General features: G+C 39.6%; 1 protein-coding gene across 2 annotated transcripts in view; it reads left to right on the top strand.

The window, feature by feature from the left end:
* The window catches only part of PLCL1 (phospholipase C like 1 (inactive)), a 242,434-nt gene that overhangs the window by 206,649 nt on the left and 16,591 nt on the right, over nucleotides 1-19,194 (top strand). For both annotated transcript variants that reach the window (XM_034430151.2, XM_087882132.1), the window contains exons 4-5: nucleotides 2,469-2,544; nucleotides 8,299-8,408. In XM_034430151.2, coding sequence (XP_034286042.2) covers nucleotides 2,469-2,544; nucleotides 8,299-8,408 — 186 coding nt within the window. The remainder of the gene's footprint in view (nucleotides 1-2,468; nucleotides 2,545-8,298; nucleotides 8,409-19,194) is intronic.

Consider the following 19,194-nt stretch of genomic DNA (forward strand, 5'->3'; position numbering starts at 1 on the left):
CCGTGAAGTGATGGTTACACTCTGCCATGAAAGTTCCTGAATGATGCTATCATCTATTTTAAATTAAATAAATTCATGCATGAATAATTAAAAAACAGGCTTTACAAAAGAGGGAATCTGAAGTGCTCTATATGATCTCCTCTTTCTTTCACAGATGTAGGGGACTGTGCATAAATGGCACATCATCCTGATATAAAGACAAATGTGTTGACACAATATAATATTTCTTTCTTTATTGCAACATTATATATTGTGCAGATCATTGGACTGTGTTATAAACATGATCAACACTGTACTGTACCAGAGCTGTGTGAAAATACAGGCACGTAGCCTGGGCCCACTGGCCTCTGAAAACCCTTTTTTATAGCTCCCCAAACTCTCAGAAATTATGCTTTCACATTTCAGGGGCTCAATGCCAAGAAATAAATGCTACTTCCCGTTGTTTTTCAGCTGTCCGTATATGCACGAAAGAGCAGGAGCTGCAGATTTTTCCCATGGAAGCTGCAGTTATGTTGTAAAAATACTGCATTTTCCTACCAGTCAAATGTATACTTTTTAAAAATATCGTAACACAAGTGCCTTTTAAAAACTCCCAGGGAGCGTACACTGTTTTTGTGCTTGCTAGAAAGTTGCATGGAATGTGATTGAGGAAGAATCTCGGTGCCTATTAATGCTTCCACCAGGACACTGCTATCTTTCTTGATTTTTGCCCTTTTATTTTGTCTTTCTTTCTTTTATGTTGTGCTAACAATTATTAGAGGCCATATGCTCTCCTATTAAGTAACAATATTTTGTCATCCATTCAGTACTTTTTTTTTAAAGTGACAACTGTTACAAGATTCCCTGCTTTCTCCTAAGGAAGAAGATTCATATTCTCTCTCTCTCTCTCTCTCTCTCTCTCTCTCTCTCTCTCTCTCTCTCTCTCTCTCCCTCCCTCCCTCCCTCCCTCCCTCCCTCCCTCCCTCCCTCCCTCTCCCCCTCCCCTCTCCCTCTCCCTCCCTTCCTCTTATCTACTACTAAAACTTTTGTTGTTATGACCTTTAATTGGGCAAAATGGTGCCTCATTGGGCAACAAATTTTGAATCAAGGTACAAGTACAAATGGGCTTGTTTACAGAATGTGTCCAAAATCTGGGACCCCTAATTCCCAAGGGATAGAAATTTGAAAGTTATGGCTGCTTCAGTGCTACTGGTTCTGCTTCAGCCAGTCAATCTTCATTTTCAACAGTCCAGAACAGTTTCTGTAAGGTCCCAAGAACCAAGAAACACACATGGAACTGCTTCTGAGCCATTTATTGTTCCTCATCTATAGTCAGAAACCTTGCCCAAACTAAAGTTACTATTTGCACCACTTTAGATATACACTGAGAATTGCTAGGGAGGATCCCTAACTCTTTCTCCCAAGCACGCTGTTTAAGCTGCACTGCCTCCTTGATGATGAAATGCAGCCCCTCCCTCCTGAGAATCCAGACCTCCAGACTACATTCCACCACAGTTTCCCATCCAGTCTAGTAATCCCTCACTCTCTCTTTCACCCAACAGCAGCCACTTATTTGCCTGAAGGGGAGGGGAGGTTTCCAGTGCTTTATGCCAGATTCCCGCAATCCTGCCAGATTCCCACAGACTCAGTGGGGAAGCTGGCCGGAAATCAGTGCCCCTGCTCCCACTGCTTTTTCACCCACCCTTGATCATTCTGTTTCTCTGTTTCTGTAAGAAAATATCTCTGAAATGATGACCCAACAGGGCATGATTGTCTAGTAGTTTTTAATTCCTTGAAAGTATTACATTTTAATTCTGTGTGTGTGTGTGTGTGTGTGTGTGTGTGTGTGTGTGCACGTGTGCGTCCGTGCGTGTGCATCCTGTTTAAAATGGGGGCAAGATAGAAACAGCCTCACATGATACTGACTTTGTTACATTACATGAACTCTGGTTAATATGCATTTTTTTTTGCTAAATATTACAAAGACTTACTTTCACGTCCCATGGATTTTGATAAAACAAATCCCAAAGTATTACATTTATCTTCATGTGGATAATTGTTACTGAATAGGGCTCGTCTCTTCCTTGCTGGAGATGCACAGCACCTCTCAAATTTGCTCTGAATGATTACTTAATATGGAGAATATTAATATGGGTACCATATTGACGGCTCACCACGCATGGAGGATTCCATTCCCCATGTAGCTTGATGTACAATTTGTTTAGAATTGTGCAGGAGATAGATAGCTTTGTAATTATCTCCAGCCTACTGTTATTACTTGTTGCATTTCCTCCTAATTGTCAGGATAATGTCTACTTGACATAAACAAAGGTTCATTGTATTTCCCTCATCAGCATTGGTTGTTGAATGGCAAACATTTTACAGAAATGAAAAAACAATCTTTTTGACATGCTGTGTTATGTTGAACATCAAATAGTTGTGACAGAGACGATCAAACTGACATTTCTTTGTTTGATTTCCTCTAACAGATGATTCAAGAGAGCAAGTTTCTTGTAGAAACAGCAGATACTGTTTATGACAAAATCATTCAGTGTCAGAAAGCAGGTAACACTCTTTGATTAATGTACATTATAATAAGTTTTATCTATGTCCAAGAAACTGTATGTATCATAAGGAGCCCAAACATTTCATAATAGACTACATTTTTAAAACTTGGATTTGAGAATTTATTTATTTTTTTGATTTCTATATCACAGTTTCTTAGCACATTTTTCATTTCTTACAAGGGTAGTAGCTAAAGAATTGGAAGTGAGGTGGAGCTGAAAATTTCTCAAAAAGTATGTTTTTATAATTTGTCCTGAGAAGTTAAGAAGTTAAGATCACTTAAATATGAGGCAGCAGTGTGCAGCAGCAGCCAAAAAATCCTTGGTTGTATAAACAGAGGCATAGAATCAAAATCGTGTGAAGTATTAGTACCGCTTTATAAATCCTTAGTAAGGCCACACCTGGAATACTGCAGCCAGTTTTAGTCACCACATTACAAAAAAGATGTTGAGTTTGGAAAAAGTGCAAAGAAGAGTGACTAAGATTATTAAAGACCTGGAGACATGTGAAACATATGAAGAAGGGTTGCAGGATTTGGGTTTGTTTAGTCTAGAGAAAAGAAGGACTAGGGGTGACATGATAGCAGCATTCCAATATTTGAGAGGTTGCTACAAAGAGGAAAGGGTCAATTTTCCAAAGCACCAAAGGACAGGACAAGAAACAATGGATGGAAACTAATCAAGGAGAGAAGCAACCTGGAATTAAGGAGAAACTTCCTAACAGTGATGACAATTAACCAACTTGCCTTCAGAAGTTGTGGATGCTTCATCACTGGAGATTTTTAAGAAGAGACTGGACAGTCATTTGTCTGAAATTGTATAGGGTCTCCTGCTTGAGCAGGGGGTTGGACTAGAACACCTGAAGATCCCTTCCAGCTCTGTTCTGATTGAAGTTCAATTGCTGGCATGTGGGAATGACTCCTATTTGAAATCTAAGGTCAGGTGAGTGAAAAGTGGAATTATACATTCCGAGTGAAAAAATGTTGTGTTTTTCTGCAGCACAGGCACAGTAATCAATAAATATTGATTGAAAGTTCACTACCGAGCTTTTCAATTAATGCACAGTTCACATAAAGCTAAACCTTTTCTTAAGGATGGGTTTAGTACTAGTATGATCCCTGGACTGGTAAATGAATTTGTCTACCTATATTAAATGGAAAATATTACCCTGGCCATGTTCATCTGCCATTTAAAGTCATACTTCAGCATAACATTTTTAAAGATTAGTAATTCAAAAAATAATTGCTGCTCACTCCTTAAGATCCCACATGTGATTTTGACTCATTGTTTAATGTTCGGGTTCCACATCATCTGCTGGTGTCTTGTACACATTGCTACTCCTGGATGGAAGAAAAACAACATTAAACCTTGGACATACAGACTTCTTCCTCTCTTCTCCAATTACCAAGAGGAAATTACCACATTCTTTCCCTTTCAGTTTTAGTCAATCATGGGGTGATCTGGAATTGTAGCTAGCACTAATCATTTGGAATGAGTTTCTTTAAAATTGCTTCTGGTTAATATTAATCCTTTTTTGTTGCACCAAACAAACCTACTCCATTTAACTACAACATATGGTAAAGCTTCTGAAGTCTTAGTTCTGCCCATGCAGGTAATAAAAAGAAGAACATAGAGCACATCTTAATAGCTTCTGAAACATACTGTACTGTACTCATGTACTTAGTGTGCTACACAAAACTGTTGTGTAAACATTCCTTTATAACTTTCTAAATAGCTGTAGGTGGTGAAATTTCATTACAAGATCCCATGTAGTATATTGTGCAGTAATTAGTAGAAGCAAATGATGAAGTATAATAGTGAGACATAATTCCTAAATCTTGAAGGGAATTAGGCTATGGTTTATATTCTTCACACAGTCCACACTTAACATTCTTTTTCTGGTCAAACAAGCAGAAATAAAACAACTTCCAAAAGTAGCACCTGATTTTATCCAGATAAAAATATACAGAGAGACAAGAAGTATAAGAATAAAACTGATTGCATTAAGCCATGCTTTATGAATACTTTATCAAGTTCATAAAACATGCTAAACCATGAACAATTAAAATGACAGTGGCTCTGTTCACTACTGCACACTAAGTTTGACTCCCCAGACTTGGGAATTCTAGGACTTGTAGTTCCAACACATCTGGAAGGTGCTAGGTTGGGGATTGAAATGTTAAGGAAACCCAATAAACTAAATTTTTGCTTAGTGTAATTTGTGGAGTCATTGTCATTCTGAAAAATTAGTCTCTAGTGAATAAGCATTTTAAATAGTTTCACTTTTATCTGCAATGTGCTACTCAAGAAATATGACTGCCTTTTTAAAATGTTAAAAGCCCTTTCCCTTCCTAAAAGCTATGTGTGTATGTGTGTGCATTTTGAGTCACATAAGTGGGTTAGAGATTACTCTAATTAAAAAGTAGCATGTATTTAATTAAATAGATTTTCATTAATTTAAGCTTTACAAGTGTCTGTAACAAGCCTGATTACTTTGTTAGAAACATGCTTAAATGGACTTAATTACATTTTATCAACCAGAGTAATATCACTGTAACAGTTTAAAAAGACCCAGGTCATACAGTATAACTATGGCTTGAATTGATTTTAGTGAATCCAATATTTACCATACCCCACACACTGGATAAAACTAATTGCTTGCATTACTGTTTGTTTTCATTTTTTCTCAGCAATTAAGCTTTTAATTTTTTTCAGAATGAAATAAACAAGAACCAATAATTATGTGGGAGACTGGCAGACCTGCAAATGGAGACTATGACTCTTCATGAAGCTTTGGGATAATCCTCATGTCTTTTGTGAAACTCAGTGTTTGATTAGGATAAAACAGTAAGCCAAATAGAAGTTAGGGATGCAGAAGGATCAACAGTTGAAGGGAAAGAAATGATTTGAAGCATGGCAGACATGTACATAGCACTTCTTAGAAATATCTTTAAACCAGAGACATCAGTGCTGTTGCTTTAAGGTATGGTTGACAGATGCAAACTTCAAATCAGCTTTTTTCCTTCCAATTCAGAAAGCATGATCAGTCACATTAACAGAAAACAAACTACCTGTACGTGGGTTGAAGTGAAAGGAATGTTTCCAGTGTTTTAAGTTGCTAACACATGGCTCTACTAACATCCTAAAAGCTTTGACATGTTCTTTAGAATCTGCTTCTTTGCTTCAGTTGGTGGGAAACTACTGTTAAAAAAAAAAGTCACTATTCATGAAATGAACCTTCAGTACTCTTGAAGTAGTGCTCCATAATTGAATTTTTGGCTGCTGAAAAAGTTCCTCCAACTGAAATTTGTCACTGAATACATGTTGTTTATAATTATGACTATATTGACTGTATTGTGTATTGCTGGTCCAAAAAATTCAAGAAGGTAAACCAAAGAAGATCAGTTTCATGTGATTAAGAAAAAAGGAAACAACCTGTGATATTAACTATTACATTTCATATAGCTAAGTCTGATTAAGGATATTCTATGTACCACTCAAAGGGAAATTACTGTCCAGCTTGACATTTGACAGAAACGTATAGATCACAAAATTGATGTGTTTCTGTGTTAGAAAGTTAGTAACAAGATGTGTTCTTTGCATGACAACAGTAGAGATAAAAGTTTCAAAAATTGAAATTTGCCAGCAATTACTGTCATGCTGTGATAAGGAAGGGGAAGAATTGCTTCAAAAGATTGTGACAGCCATAAAACAGAGGCTCATTATTATGACCTAGAAATGAAGCTTCAGCCCATGGAATATATTCACAAAGCTTGTGGAGGTGGAGGTGGGGAAATTAAAACCCAGGAAAATTCATGGTCATAGTCTTTTTGAGGATGCAGATGTATAATTCACATGGATTTTCTCGAACCTAGCTCCACTTATCAACTCAATGCTGTACTGCAACACACAAAACTTTGGTATGATTGAAAAGAATTCAAATTTGGAAGTATAAGGAGGAAAATCTTTTGCAATATGATAATGCTAGGTCTCACACTTTAACAAATCACCCAAAAGGCCATTTCAGTTGCCAAGTGGATCTCATTGTGTTATCCCATCCACCAAATAGCTCAGACTTGGAGTTATACAACTTCTACACTCCCTAAAATTGAAGGAATACCTTTGCAAACATCAGCTGGATTCAAATGAAGAGGTGGAAAAGACCATTAGGACTTAGTTGAAGAAAGTTAATTTGTTATGGTTTTATGAACATTGTTCATTGTTGGCAGAATCGAGTAGAGAATGGTGATGATTATGTGGAGAAGTACTGTAAATACTGGCAACAAGAAAGCTCGTTCAAAGGATTATTTTCTTGTTTCATTTATTCAAGTATTCCCATTTAAACTAAAGTTATGGAGCTGGAGCCATTACTTTTCATTCAACCTTTGTAGGTTGCTTGCTTACTTACAAGGTTGTGGGACCTAATGTATTGCTGCAAATAAATTATTATTATTATTATTATTATTATTATTATTATTATTATTATTATTATTATTATTATTATTTATTGAATTTGTATACCACCCTACTCCCAAAGGACTCAGGGCGGTGAACAGCCAAATAAAATACATATAATACAAATGTTAAAAAACCATTAAAATACAATTAAATAATTGGCCCGGAAAACGAAATTTAAAACACCCCAAATTTATAAGACAAATTTAAAATTGAAGAATTTTAAAATTTTTTAAAAAGTTTAAAAGAGAGGTTAGGCCAGGCTGGCCTGCTGGAAAAGAAATGTTTTGATGGCACGGCGGAAAGCGTGCAGGTCCAGGATCTTCCGTATCTCCGGGGGGAGCTCGTTTCAGATTGCGGGTGCCCCCACAGAGAAGGTTCTCCCCCTGGGGGCCGGCAGTCGATATTGTTTGGCCGACGGCACCCTGAGGAGCCCCTCTCTATGGGAGCATACTGGTCAGTGAGAGGCTACTGGTGGCAGCAGGCGGTCTCATAAATACCCCGGTCCTAAGCCATGGAGTGCTCTAAAGGTGGTAACCAAAACCTTGAAGCGCACCCGGAAGACCACCGGGAGCCAGTGCAACTTGCACAGGAGGGGGGGTCACATGGGAGCGCCCTGTCGCTCCCATAACCACCCGCGCGGCCACATTCTGGACCAGCTGGGGCCTCTGGGTGCTCCTCAAGGGGAGCCCCATGTAGAGAGCATTGCAGTAATCCAGGTGGGAAGTGACGAGGGCGTGAGTGACCGTATTTAACGAGTCCCGATCCAGAAAGGGACGCAACTGGCAAATCAGGCGAACCTGATAAAACGCCCTCCCGGCCACAGCCGTCAAGTGCTCTTCTAAAGACATCTGTGAGTCCAGAGGACCCCCAAGTTGCGAGCCCTCTCCGTGGGGGCCAATGACTCGCCCCCAATAGTCAGTGATGGCACCAACTGACTATATCGGGATGTCGGAAACCACAGCCACTCGGTCTTGGATGGGTTGAGCCTGAGTCTGTTCCTCCCCATCCAGATCTGTACGGCCTCCAGGCACCGGGACATCACTTCAAGGGTGCTTGTTTTTTGGTATTTTGGAGCATAGTGGTTATAAGTTAATTATTGTTTTATTAAAACATGCTTTTAGGCAGGGAAACTGCTGAGCATCAAGAGCGACGTTTGAAGGCACACAGGTTTTGCCAGCACCAGATTGATTACCTATTGTCTGTAAAACATCTGGATCATAATAAACAGTTACAACTTTTCAAAAATTTACTTTCCTTCAATAACTGCCTGTAATTACTGTGCCCCATATTTTGTTAGGAATGGAGCTCCATGAAGAACTACACAACTTAGGAACAAAGGAAGGCTTGAAAGGAAGAAAACTCAGCAAAGCAATTGAGAGTTTTGCGTGGAATATCACTGTGCTAAAGGTAAATGTAAACTGAAAAGTTTTCCTTCTGTAAAAAGTCTGTTTTGGCTATGTGAGATACTGACACAGTATTTTTTTTCTCCCCGCAAACAAATCAGGAGTATTGAGCGGATAACAAGAACATGTTTACAGTTAACAACCTACTAAAGTAATTCTTAGTCAAATAAAAAGTTATTGGCTTGGGTATAGTACAGTTCAAACCAGAATCAGTTGTTTTGCTTCTATGGATACCAAGGAGTAGGCTTCTGTTTTTTGTGCAACAAAATTACTTGAGAGACTCTCTTCCTCTCCAAGGTTTACCATGCAGTACCTAGGAAGTGATCTTCTTTGTTGCTAAAGACATCAATAGTGCTTTCATGCCACCACTAACAATCTATCTATGGCTTAATTGGGACATGTTACGTCCATGCACTTCATGACATAACCTGCTAAAGTTTTGCTATTAGAAAATAATGGAGAGCCCGCCTCTTTGAAGCCATTTATTTTGGCTCCTCCATTTGGTGTGCAACCAATAGGGAACCACATCAAAAATATTATTTCAACCCATGTAGCCTTCAGATGTAACAGTATTATCACAGCACTGAATGCAGATGGATTCACCAAATCTAAAATATTGTGTGAGAGAAAAAGAAACTTTATTGCTAAGGCAATTGCATTCTGCATCACTCCACTATCTGTAGAAAAAGGAATACATTCCTGTCATCATGGGTATGTTTCTGAACTCCCATCCAGGGAGGGGGGAGCACTTTTAGATAAGACAAAAATGTTTATACATCTCACTTTTTCTATTTGGTTCTTACTATTATTAATTACCTTGCTGAGTGTGGACAAAATTACTTGATTGGACTGTGAGTTATTATTGCCCAAGTCTGTAACTCATTACAGGTCAAAGTATCCAGTTTTTAAAATTTAACCAGTTTTGTGGTTTTTACTCTCTATTATAATTGAAAAAAAATCTGCTGTTGTAGATGATTTGTGTGCTCTGTCTAGCATTCATTAGAGAGAATGGAGCCTCAAATTGTAATATGTTTTCCTAATATCCAAGCGAGTCAGATTTTATGAGGAAAACACATTTCTGTTTTTGATCATATGGTATACAGACTGTCTCCTTTAAATATCCAGTTATCTCAGCGGAGTGATATGGTTTCTGAGAAGAAAAAAAAAATCAAATTTGTTTCAGAGTAAGTATGCATACAATTGTACCATAATTAGTTATTGTTTTCCCCATTCATCTTCCCGATTCGAAACAGTTTCTAGGGAAAAAAAGATTAGGAAATGACTTTTCTTGGGAATGCAACAGCCAGTATGAATGCTTCCAGATGGGGAATTGTTTTCAAAGAACCACTTGCTCATCTTGATAGCTTCTGGGGAGGCCCTATACTGGGAAAGGAGGGATAAATGCATGCCTGTATCTCTTAATATCATGCAACATTTTCCCTCGTTATTTCTGCAAACACAATTATATCTGCCAGTGCACTTTTCCACCATTGTCCTATTCACACTTTCACACTTGTGTACATCTGTTTCCATAGTTTTCCTATTCACATCCACATAGCCTCCATATTCTCATCCCTCAAAAGAAAGAAGAACCTAATTTCTTGGAGATAGGTTTCAAATATGAAGACAAAAACAGTGAGGTAGATTTTGAGGAGATGAAGGTGCTGGTAGGTGAGAGGATGCAGTGTGAGCTGGAAGACACTGGGCAGAGGTTCCCCGTGACCAGAATAAATATTTAGAGATGGTTAAATGAACCTACTAACTCTAAGTAGAATGACATATTTAGTAGAATATTTCTGTAGCATGTTAAAAGAATTGAGTCAAGACTTTGAAATATTCTCTTTAAAAAAAAACAACAACAGTGACAAAATAGCATTTTATTTCCGGAAATGTGTAATAATAAAATGCTAAATAAATAAAATGCTTACAGGGGGTCAAAGAAGAAGTGTCCAGTTGCCTTATAAAAATGCCATCAAAAGGGATTTGTGTGTCACAATGAAAACAGAGTGAGCAGAGCTGAGTGTGGCCTTCCAAATCATTTTCTGTGGTTTACCACAAATACCTTCTACCCTGAGTAGAAAGGCCAGGCCATTAGACAAACAGTTTAGGGCAGGGACATCAAACTCACAGTGTCATGTTGTCGTCACGTGATGTATCATGACTTTTTTCCCCTTTGCTAAACCGGGGGTGGGCGTGGCCAGCGTGTGACGCATCCGGCCTGTGGGCCGCAAGTTTGACACCCTTAGTTTAGGGCATGGAAAGTGTTCTGGGAAGAGGAGCATCATGGTGGAAGCAGCACTGAAACTCATGTCAGCTCAACTTGTGCTTTTCCCAGTAACAGGACAGAAGAATATTCCATAGTTTTCTGGGCATAAGGTGAGACTTACTGGGAAAGGCAGTCCAGGAGCTTGTACAGCCTAAGGAAAAAAACAGGTTTACTAACAGAAGGGCTACCTGTAGCCAGCCTAAGCAAGGGTCTCTCCATGACAAAGGCAACAAGTGAGCAAGTTAACTCTCTTCTGAGTGAAGGCAAGAAAGATTGTGCTAGGCAGAAAGAGAAAAGCAAAAAAAGACACAAAGAAAAATCTACTCAGCTAAGAAAAAGAAGAAATAGAAATGCAAGATTTTCATAGCTCTCAATAGGTTGAAATTCCTAGATTATATCCTCTTAGATATGATCTTGAAAAAAATATTACATATCAGCTCAGTAATAAAATGAAATATTGATTAAATGAAATGAAGTGAAAAATGTTATGAAAACGGCTCTTCGCAACAGCCGAGTGGCCCAACACGTCCCACCCCACCCGAATGATAACAGCAGCTTGGCTGCTTCCCTTCCCTGCTGTCTCTTTATCGAGAGGGATGGCAAGTGGGGTGGGGGAGAAGCAAGACGTGTGGAGCGAGATGTGGCTCCCCTTGGCGTCTCTTCTCCCCCCCCTCACTGGGCATGGCAGGGCTCCTGCCCCTTGCTTAGCCACCTGACCTCTTTAGGGTTGCAATTTGGGAGTGGCAGGTGGGGCGGGCGAGAAGTGGGACGCAGGTCTTACCTTTCAAGCTCCGTCACTTTCCTCGCCATTGTGTCCAGGGAAACACGCTGTAAAAGAAAACCTTCTCGCGAGTTTGAGAAGTTTGATTGAACTCATGAGAAGGCTTTCTTTTACAGCGTGTTTCCCTGGATACAACGGCGAGGAACGCAATGGAGCTGGAAAGGTAAAACGCGCATCCTGCTTCTCACCCACCCTACCTGCGACCCCCAAATTGCATCCCTAAAGGGGGCAAGTGGCTAAGCGAGGGGCAGGAGCCCTGTCATGCTTGGCGAGGGTGGGAGAAGAAACAGCAAGGAGAGCCACATCTCGCTCCATGCATCTCACTTCTCTCCCGCCCCACCTGCCACCCCTCTTGATAAAGAGACGGCGGGGAAGGGAAGCAGCTGTTGCCATTGAGGTGGGGTGGGATGTGTTGGGCGGTTCAGCCGGCGCGAAGAACAGGGAGGGGAGGCAACGGTAGTGACGGGACATCCAGTCCCACACTCACCGCCTCCTGCACCCCCAAAATAATAAGACACCCCCCCCTCGATAATAAGGGCAAGCCCTTATTTTGGGGGAGAGTGTCAAAAGAATATAAGTCTTATTTTTGGGGAAACATGGTACCACTGTGTAAAGTAGTACACTGTGTTTTATTGTAAGCGTAAATATAGCCTAACAGAATATTCCCTTAGATTTACAAACTTAATATTGATTTTCCATGTTGTTTATGATAAAGAAGGCTTGCTGAGATGAAATATCTACCTTGGGGAGATAAAGTAAAATGTATTTGTTTTCTTCGCTTCAGAAAGAAAAAAATTCAAACCCTCAGACAATCATTGACTTCATTTATTTTATACTCAACACAAACCTGTAGCAGAGTTTTTCTTGCGAGAATAAAAGGTCACATCTGATAATGAACTTTGAATTATTTATCATAACCAGACACGTCCTAACAAAAAGTTGATTGCATATGTACAAAAAAAGGGGTTGATCCCTCCACTGCAATAAGAGCTGATTTACAACTGTTTACAGAAATATTGGTTCCATTTGGAAAGCTGGGATTAGTCCAAGAGTAATAAACTGTTTAATAAACTGGTTTAAAAGGTAAACTGATTTAATCTTATTGTATTATAAAGGAATGATCAGAATTCAAGCAGTTTGTCCGCATTGGATGGAGTTGAAAGGACAGGCTGTCAAGCATTCATTCCCCGTCCCGTGATCCAATGCCTTTTTGGTGGCTTACAGAGCAGGCTACAGGAAATTGAGCTAAAATGATAGTTTTATTTTGCATGTTGAAGTGGTGGCCATGATGTCTCTGCAGTTCCTCAGAATGGGGCATTTTTCACAAGGGGTTAAAAAGCAAAAGAATCTATTCCTGCACTGGAACAGATTTTAACAATGGCCCTTGACATGCACCTTTTAAAGAGCTGCAAACATAGATAGTTAATAGATTATATTACATGGCTTTTTGTTGACAGATTTACAAACATCTTCATGAATGCTTCATTTTGTTTGTTCACAGCACCAGGCTATCATTTACAAGGCTAAAAATAAGCATGTGCCTGCATGGTTTTATTAATGTGCAAGACAGTGTTCTCAACGGTCTTTGAGTTGATTATTTTCTAGCTGCGGGAAATTGTGGATTAATTCCTCACAATAATTTCAAGGTAGTATCGGTTTCCTCAAGGTGGTAGTTAATAAACCTGAGTCATTTCCTCTCCCCCTCCCCCCACAATGTCTCCAGGCTGCCAGTGCCCGCTATTGTATTAGAAAGCAGGTGTCACTTCTGCTTCAATAACATCAGTCCATCAAACTTTATTGCATATCACTGACCCAGGCTTCAAAACAAACTTATGAACATAGTAGAAATTACAGTGCAACTTGCATAATGAAAAAGTCCTGTAGTTGTGCACAGCCTGTTTTGCTCTCAACAGTGTGCAGATTCTAGAAGCTACAAATAAAAGACTTTGCAACTGCAACATTTATCTTGGGAACTTTATCTGCCTAAAGAAGTTGCGTATGGAATTCTATCCAAACTAGAAATGAGCTAAAGGTGTTAGGTAGATCATTGTGGATGTCTTGGTACAAAAGGAGAGGATCCTATGATTCAGTGCTCCTATCCTAGCACGGACAAAGCATTTCAGGAGCGGGGTTTTTGTGATTTTTGCTCTTCAGCACCGCTGATAGTAAATTATTAGATTTCAGTAGCATACAGATAGTCCTTGAGTTATGACTATAATTGAGACCACAATTTCAGTCATAAATCATGACGATCGTAAAGCAGGTCATCACGTGACTAGACAGGATTTTTGAATTTTTTTTGTGTGGTGGTTGTTAAGCAAATGCAGTGATTATAATGTGAATCCACAGTCATTAATCAAAGTCATTGAGGAGCTCAGTGGCTGACATGGTTAGGATGCTGGATTGGAGGTTTACAAGCCTGCATTTGAGACCTGAGTGCTGCTGCATGATGGAGTGAGCCCCCATCATTCGCTCCAACTCCTTGACAGGGATATGAAAGGAGCCACCCTCTCCCCGGGCATCCCCTGGGCAATGGTGATGTCACCTGCTAATCTTTTCAACTTGGAAGCGCTTTCAACTGTGCCTCCGACATGAACAGGATGGGGATCAAATCCAATATTCGCTATGGGGCGGTCTTTGTTAGAAACTGGAAATAAATAGTTTTCCTGCAAAAAATCATAAATCATGGTTATGACCGCAGTATGCTGCAAATGGTCATAAATACAGGCCAGTTGCCAAGCGCCCAAATGTAGTTATGTGACCGCAGCGTGGGAGGGCTGAACACCAGAACTTCAAAACCAGGACATAAGTCCCATTTTGGGAGTCTGTCAAAACTTTGGTCGCTAAGCGACTCATCATAAGTCAGGGACTATCTGTAAATACACTTTAAAGTTTGTTATTTTTAAGTTGAGCTAGATATGGTGGTTTCAAAGGGAATCACCTATGCCCCAACTGATCTCTAAGTAACTCTAGCTATATTTTATTTGTAAATCCATGTCAAGAATTCTTTGTTTAAGAGTTACCATTGCTTGATCTTGTCACAGGTGCATCAGTATCTCACTGGAGGACACAAATTTACATAGCTTGTCATTTATTTGAGTTTCCAAGAATAACAAAACACAACAATATTCATAAAACCAAACTATTCAAACCAATTAATACTATGAATAAAGTTACCAGAAATGCTGCTACTGCCAATCATACTCCAAGGCTCTTCTGAAGTGGATTGGTTTTACTGTTTTACAAAATGCCATTAGATGGGGGCACATTTGGCTTTGGAGCAAGCTGTTCCAAAGAGAAGGGGCTCTCTTCCATATGTAAGAATGTCATTCTCTGGGTCCCAATGCTCCAGTCTTTTTCTAATAGGTATCTTGAAGATCCTCACTCCTACTAGATCAGTTGGGCTGATATAGATTCTGCCTTAAGAAGTGGCCCCAGAGATAATGAGATCCCAAGCCAAAAGGGGATTTATTTGTGTTTTAAAACCCCCAAACCAATTGAGTTCACATGACAGAACCTTCAGTTATTTTGCAAGAAATATTTGCTCTGCAAAATGCTTCTTTATAAAACAAACAACTTGGTTCTCTCCAAAGCCAGAGGGGAATGGGATTATTGATCTCGGAATTTCCAATTAATGTTATCTACATACACCTGGAACTGGTGAAGTTGTAGTCTCTGGCACACTTGGAGGACCGTAGTTTGGGAAAGTTAGCCTCAGATAATGCTGTTTGTGATAAATGAATATATTAAAAGTGTGAATCCATGAAATAATCAAAAGGACATTATAGTGTCTCTCATACCTTTCATTCCTGTGCAAATTACCTGAGAGAGTTGTTGTGGTTGGGGGTTTGGAATCCTGCTGAGAAATAACTTGATCTAGAAGTTGCTGTAGTCATATTCAGGAATCTGAGTTTGTAAAAAGCCTTGTGAATTATAGAATAGTAAATCAAATATAGCCCCTTTCATATTTACTAGCATACAATATCAGCTCACTTTTTGCATGATGCTGCTTAGGTGCAAAATAAAGATCCTTCTCATCTTTCCTATTACCTTCTCCTATTGGTATCTTATAATTTATCACTGTTGTTTGTATTCTATTTTTTATGATTTATGATTTATCATTTTGTTGTTTGTATGTGCACTGAATGCTTATGCACTGGAGACAAATTCCTTGTGTGTCCAGTCACACTTGGCCAATAAAGAATATTGCTAACCTTTTCGACACTGAGTGCCAAACGTGTGCATGCCTGCACACTCATAATGCAATGTGCGAGTGACCCCCCGTGCACCCTGACCCCCCATGCACATGCTCCGACCCCCCAGCATGCACTCTGACCCCCGTGCACACGCTCCGTGCATACATGCACATCTCCTGTATGCACCCTGCGCATGCACGGCACAGACCCAAAAAATAGCTGGCCGGTGAGAGGTGTGTGCACATACGCAGTGGAGCTGAGCTGGGGTGACGGCTCGCATGCCCACAGAGAGGGCTTTGCATGCCACCTGTGGCACACGTGCCATAGGTTCACCATCACGGTTCTATTCTATAGCTAGGCATATTTGAATTTATAGTGTCTTGTAAGATTCACATTGGCAGGATTGGCTAATATAGGAAAAGAATGGCAAAGTAGATAAGCCTTTAAGGGTAGTCCTTGACTTATGACCGCAATTTGGACAGGTATCTTGATCATTAAGTAAAGCAATAGTTAAGCAAGATGTCATGTGACTGATTTGCTTAGTGACAGCTCTCCCAGTTGCCATTATAAGTAGAATTATGGGTCATTAAGCAGATGGAATCCCAAGTAAGGACTGTGAGAGTACCACAGGGGAATGGTGGCATCTCTGGGAGGCGTGGCACAGGCCCTGTGTGAGTTGGGTGTAACTGCACTGCAATGCAAAGCCACAACTGCTGCTGGAAGCCCCATCTAGGTCCAGCAGTTCTTCTTAAAGCTGCCACGCCCCAGAAGCCTCAGCCACTTATCTGCCCCAACAGCACTTATGACTGCAGGGACAACACAACAACTCTCCCACTGCCTATCTCCCGCCTGCTCTGTGACATTTCAGCAGCCCTGCACAATGGCACTTGGGCTAAAATAGAGGCCTAGGGTTATTAGCAGCCTCAGCGAGTAGCCCCAAGCCTCTGCTTCAGGTCCAGGGCCACTGTTGCCACTGAGAAATGCCACCTGAAGCTCACACCCCAGCCAGCCACACCATCACCCTTTCACAGTTGAATTTGGAGAAGGAATGGCGTGCACGATTTGGATAATGAAGATTCTGAAGCACCATAAGAATGGGATTTTTGCCATCCCTAAGCCACTATCCCATTCTTGCAAGATCTAGGATAGATCAGGTTTCCAAAGGATTGTGAGAATGGGGTGCCGGATTGCTGAAAGAATGGGGATACTAGGTTAAAGAATGGCGTTAGGCAGTGAAGATGAGCAGGGCAGAGCAGAGCATGTGAAGCTCAGGGTGTTGAGGCAATTTGGGGGCTTTGCAGAATGGTGTGGCATTGCTGGCCATGGTATGAGGCTGGAGGCAGTATTTCTCAATGATAGCAATGGCACTGGGGCTAAAGCAGAGGCCGGGGGGAAGTGGCAGCCAGCTGGAAACTCCGGACCTCTACTTCAGCTCCAGCCCTGGCACTGCCGCCACCGCATACTAATGTGCAGAGTGGCAAAACAGCATGGCAGTGAGAGTTACAGCAGCTTTGTAGTCATAAATACTGGTAGGCTGACAAACGCTCTATTTTTGATCACAGGACTATGAGAGTATTGCAATGGCCTTAACTTTGGTCATGGTTTGTAAGTCGGTTTTTTCGGTGCTGTTTTAATATCAAATGGTCGCTGAATAAATGTCGTAAATCAAGGACTACCTAAAATTCTATCAAGCAGGGCTCTTCTAATGTTGTTATAGTTAGTGGATTTTGCACTCATCCAGTTCATTCAGCATGTAGCCTTTATCTATGTACCAGATCTAAAACAAATCCTTCCAGCTCTCAAGGAAGAAAATAAAGGAAGTTGCATCAGCTGCTTATTATTTTCCCATTGTTTTGAAAAGAAAAAAAATGGTTTGCTGCATTGTTCAGACACTTTATTCTAGCTAGAGCTGATCTCTTTTTTTCATCAATAAATTCCATTTTATGTATTTTGGAGAGGCAAACCAATAGTAGCAAATAACCTTACGTTATTTTACACAACATCAAAGGTCACATTGAGTTCTATACTTTAAGAAAAAGCATGTGTCTTTATATGCGATGATATCAACCTTGTTAACCGGAACAATTTTTAAAGAAGAACTTTGACCCCAAAATTTTTAGAAGGATAATTTGTCAAGTCAATGTTTTAGTAAAAATAAACAATTTTTCTTTTCCCTTCCTATCATTTTTATCTTGTCTCATTCCTTTTAGATTATAAGCCTGAGAATAAGCCACCATGGGAATTTTTTTTTTTGAGCGAAAGTGTAAGAAAGAGTCCAAGAATAAACAGGAAATTAAAAAGAATCTAGTCTCATAAAGGTGTCTGGAGAAAAACAAAAGTTTGAAAGATGAGGAGAAGAGATCCATGCTGCAATAGACGGAGCAGCCTTGAATCCACAATTACTACCCAAAAGATGGGATTGAGATTGATCCACACAGACCTGCCATCCTGAGTTGAACACTGAAGTAAAACAAGGCAGAAAAAGAAAAATAATAAATATTTTAATTCCTCAAAATAATAAATATTTTAATTCCTCAGTTGTATAATTTAAGACAAATTACAGTATATCATGAGTCTGTGGCCTTTCTGCCTTCAAGGATTATGTCAGGGGCTACCATATAAATTGTAAGAGGGGCCAGCAAAAATAAATATAATTTCATTTTCATTAAAACTAAATTAACTGAAGTATATATTAAAATGTTTCTTCACTGCATGTTAAACAATTTGCTACTTCTGGCACACTAAAAATTATATCAGAAACAAGCTTTGGCACAGCTCTGATGGAAAAGAATAGAGATTGTGTTTTTATGGGGACTAAAGAAGCCAAATTGAGGCGATTTCTTGATTCCCTACAACTAAAACTAAAAAATTTTACGCTTAAGAAACAGCCACAACATTTCTTCTGTTCTCATAATTAAATAAAATTATTTGCTGCTAGTAATGTATTTATATATTTGTATCCCACCTTTATTATTTTTAAAAACAGCTGAAGGTGGCAAACATATCAAGCAAATCTTCTTCCTCCTATTTTTCTCACAACATCAACTCTGAAGGGAGTGGGCTGAGTGACAGAGAAATGTAGTGGACTTTTTTCTCAGCTAGTATTTATTTCATTGCTTTGTTGCTGATTTATCTTATTTCTGGGATGATGTGTATCTTCTATTACTCCCCTTACATAGATTGATTATGTTTAAACCACCATAATGAAAGCTGTATTATGTGAGAGCCTGGAAGCAAAGATGTTGAAATCAATAGGATATAATTGTGAATAGTGATACTGAATATGCTAAGTATCAGAGTGCAGATTGCATTTGCTGAAGAATGCAATTTTTAAAAAGTTTTGTCCTGCTTTGTCTTGGCTTATCTTTCTCTTCCTCTATTTCACATTTTCCACTTATTACTTCTCTTTACTTTCCTTACTTTTCTCTTTAAAATTTTGTATTTGTTCTTTTAAAAATTTATTTTTGCTATTTTAAGGGCGTTATAGAGCTGCTACTTTTTTTTTTCCTTATGTGCCAACAAATGTAGCCTCTGCAGGTAGCCCCTG

The sequence above is a fragment of the Pantherophis guttatus genome, chromosome 1 (genome assembly GCF_059756535.1).
Source record: "Pantherophis guttatus breed Tessera chromosome 1, ASM5975653v1, whole genome shotgun sequence".
Taxonomy (NCBI): Eukaryota; Metazoa; Chordata; class Lepidosauria; order Squamata; family Colubridae; genus Pantherophis; species Pantherophis guttatus.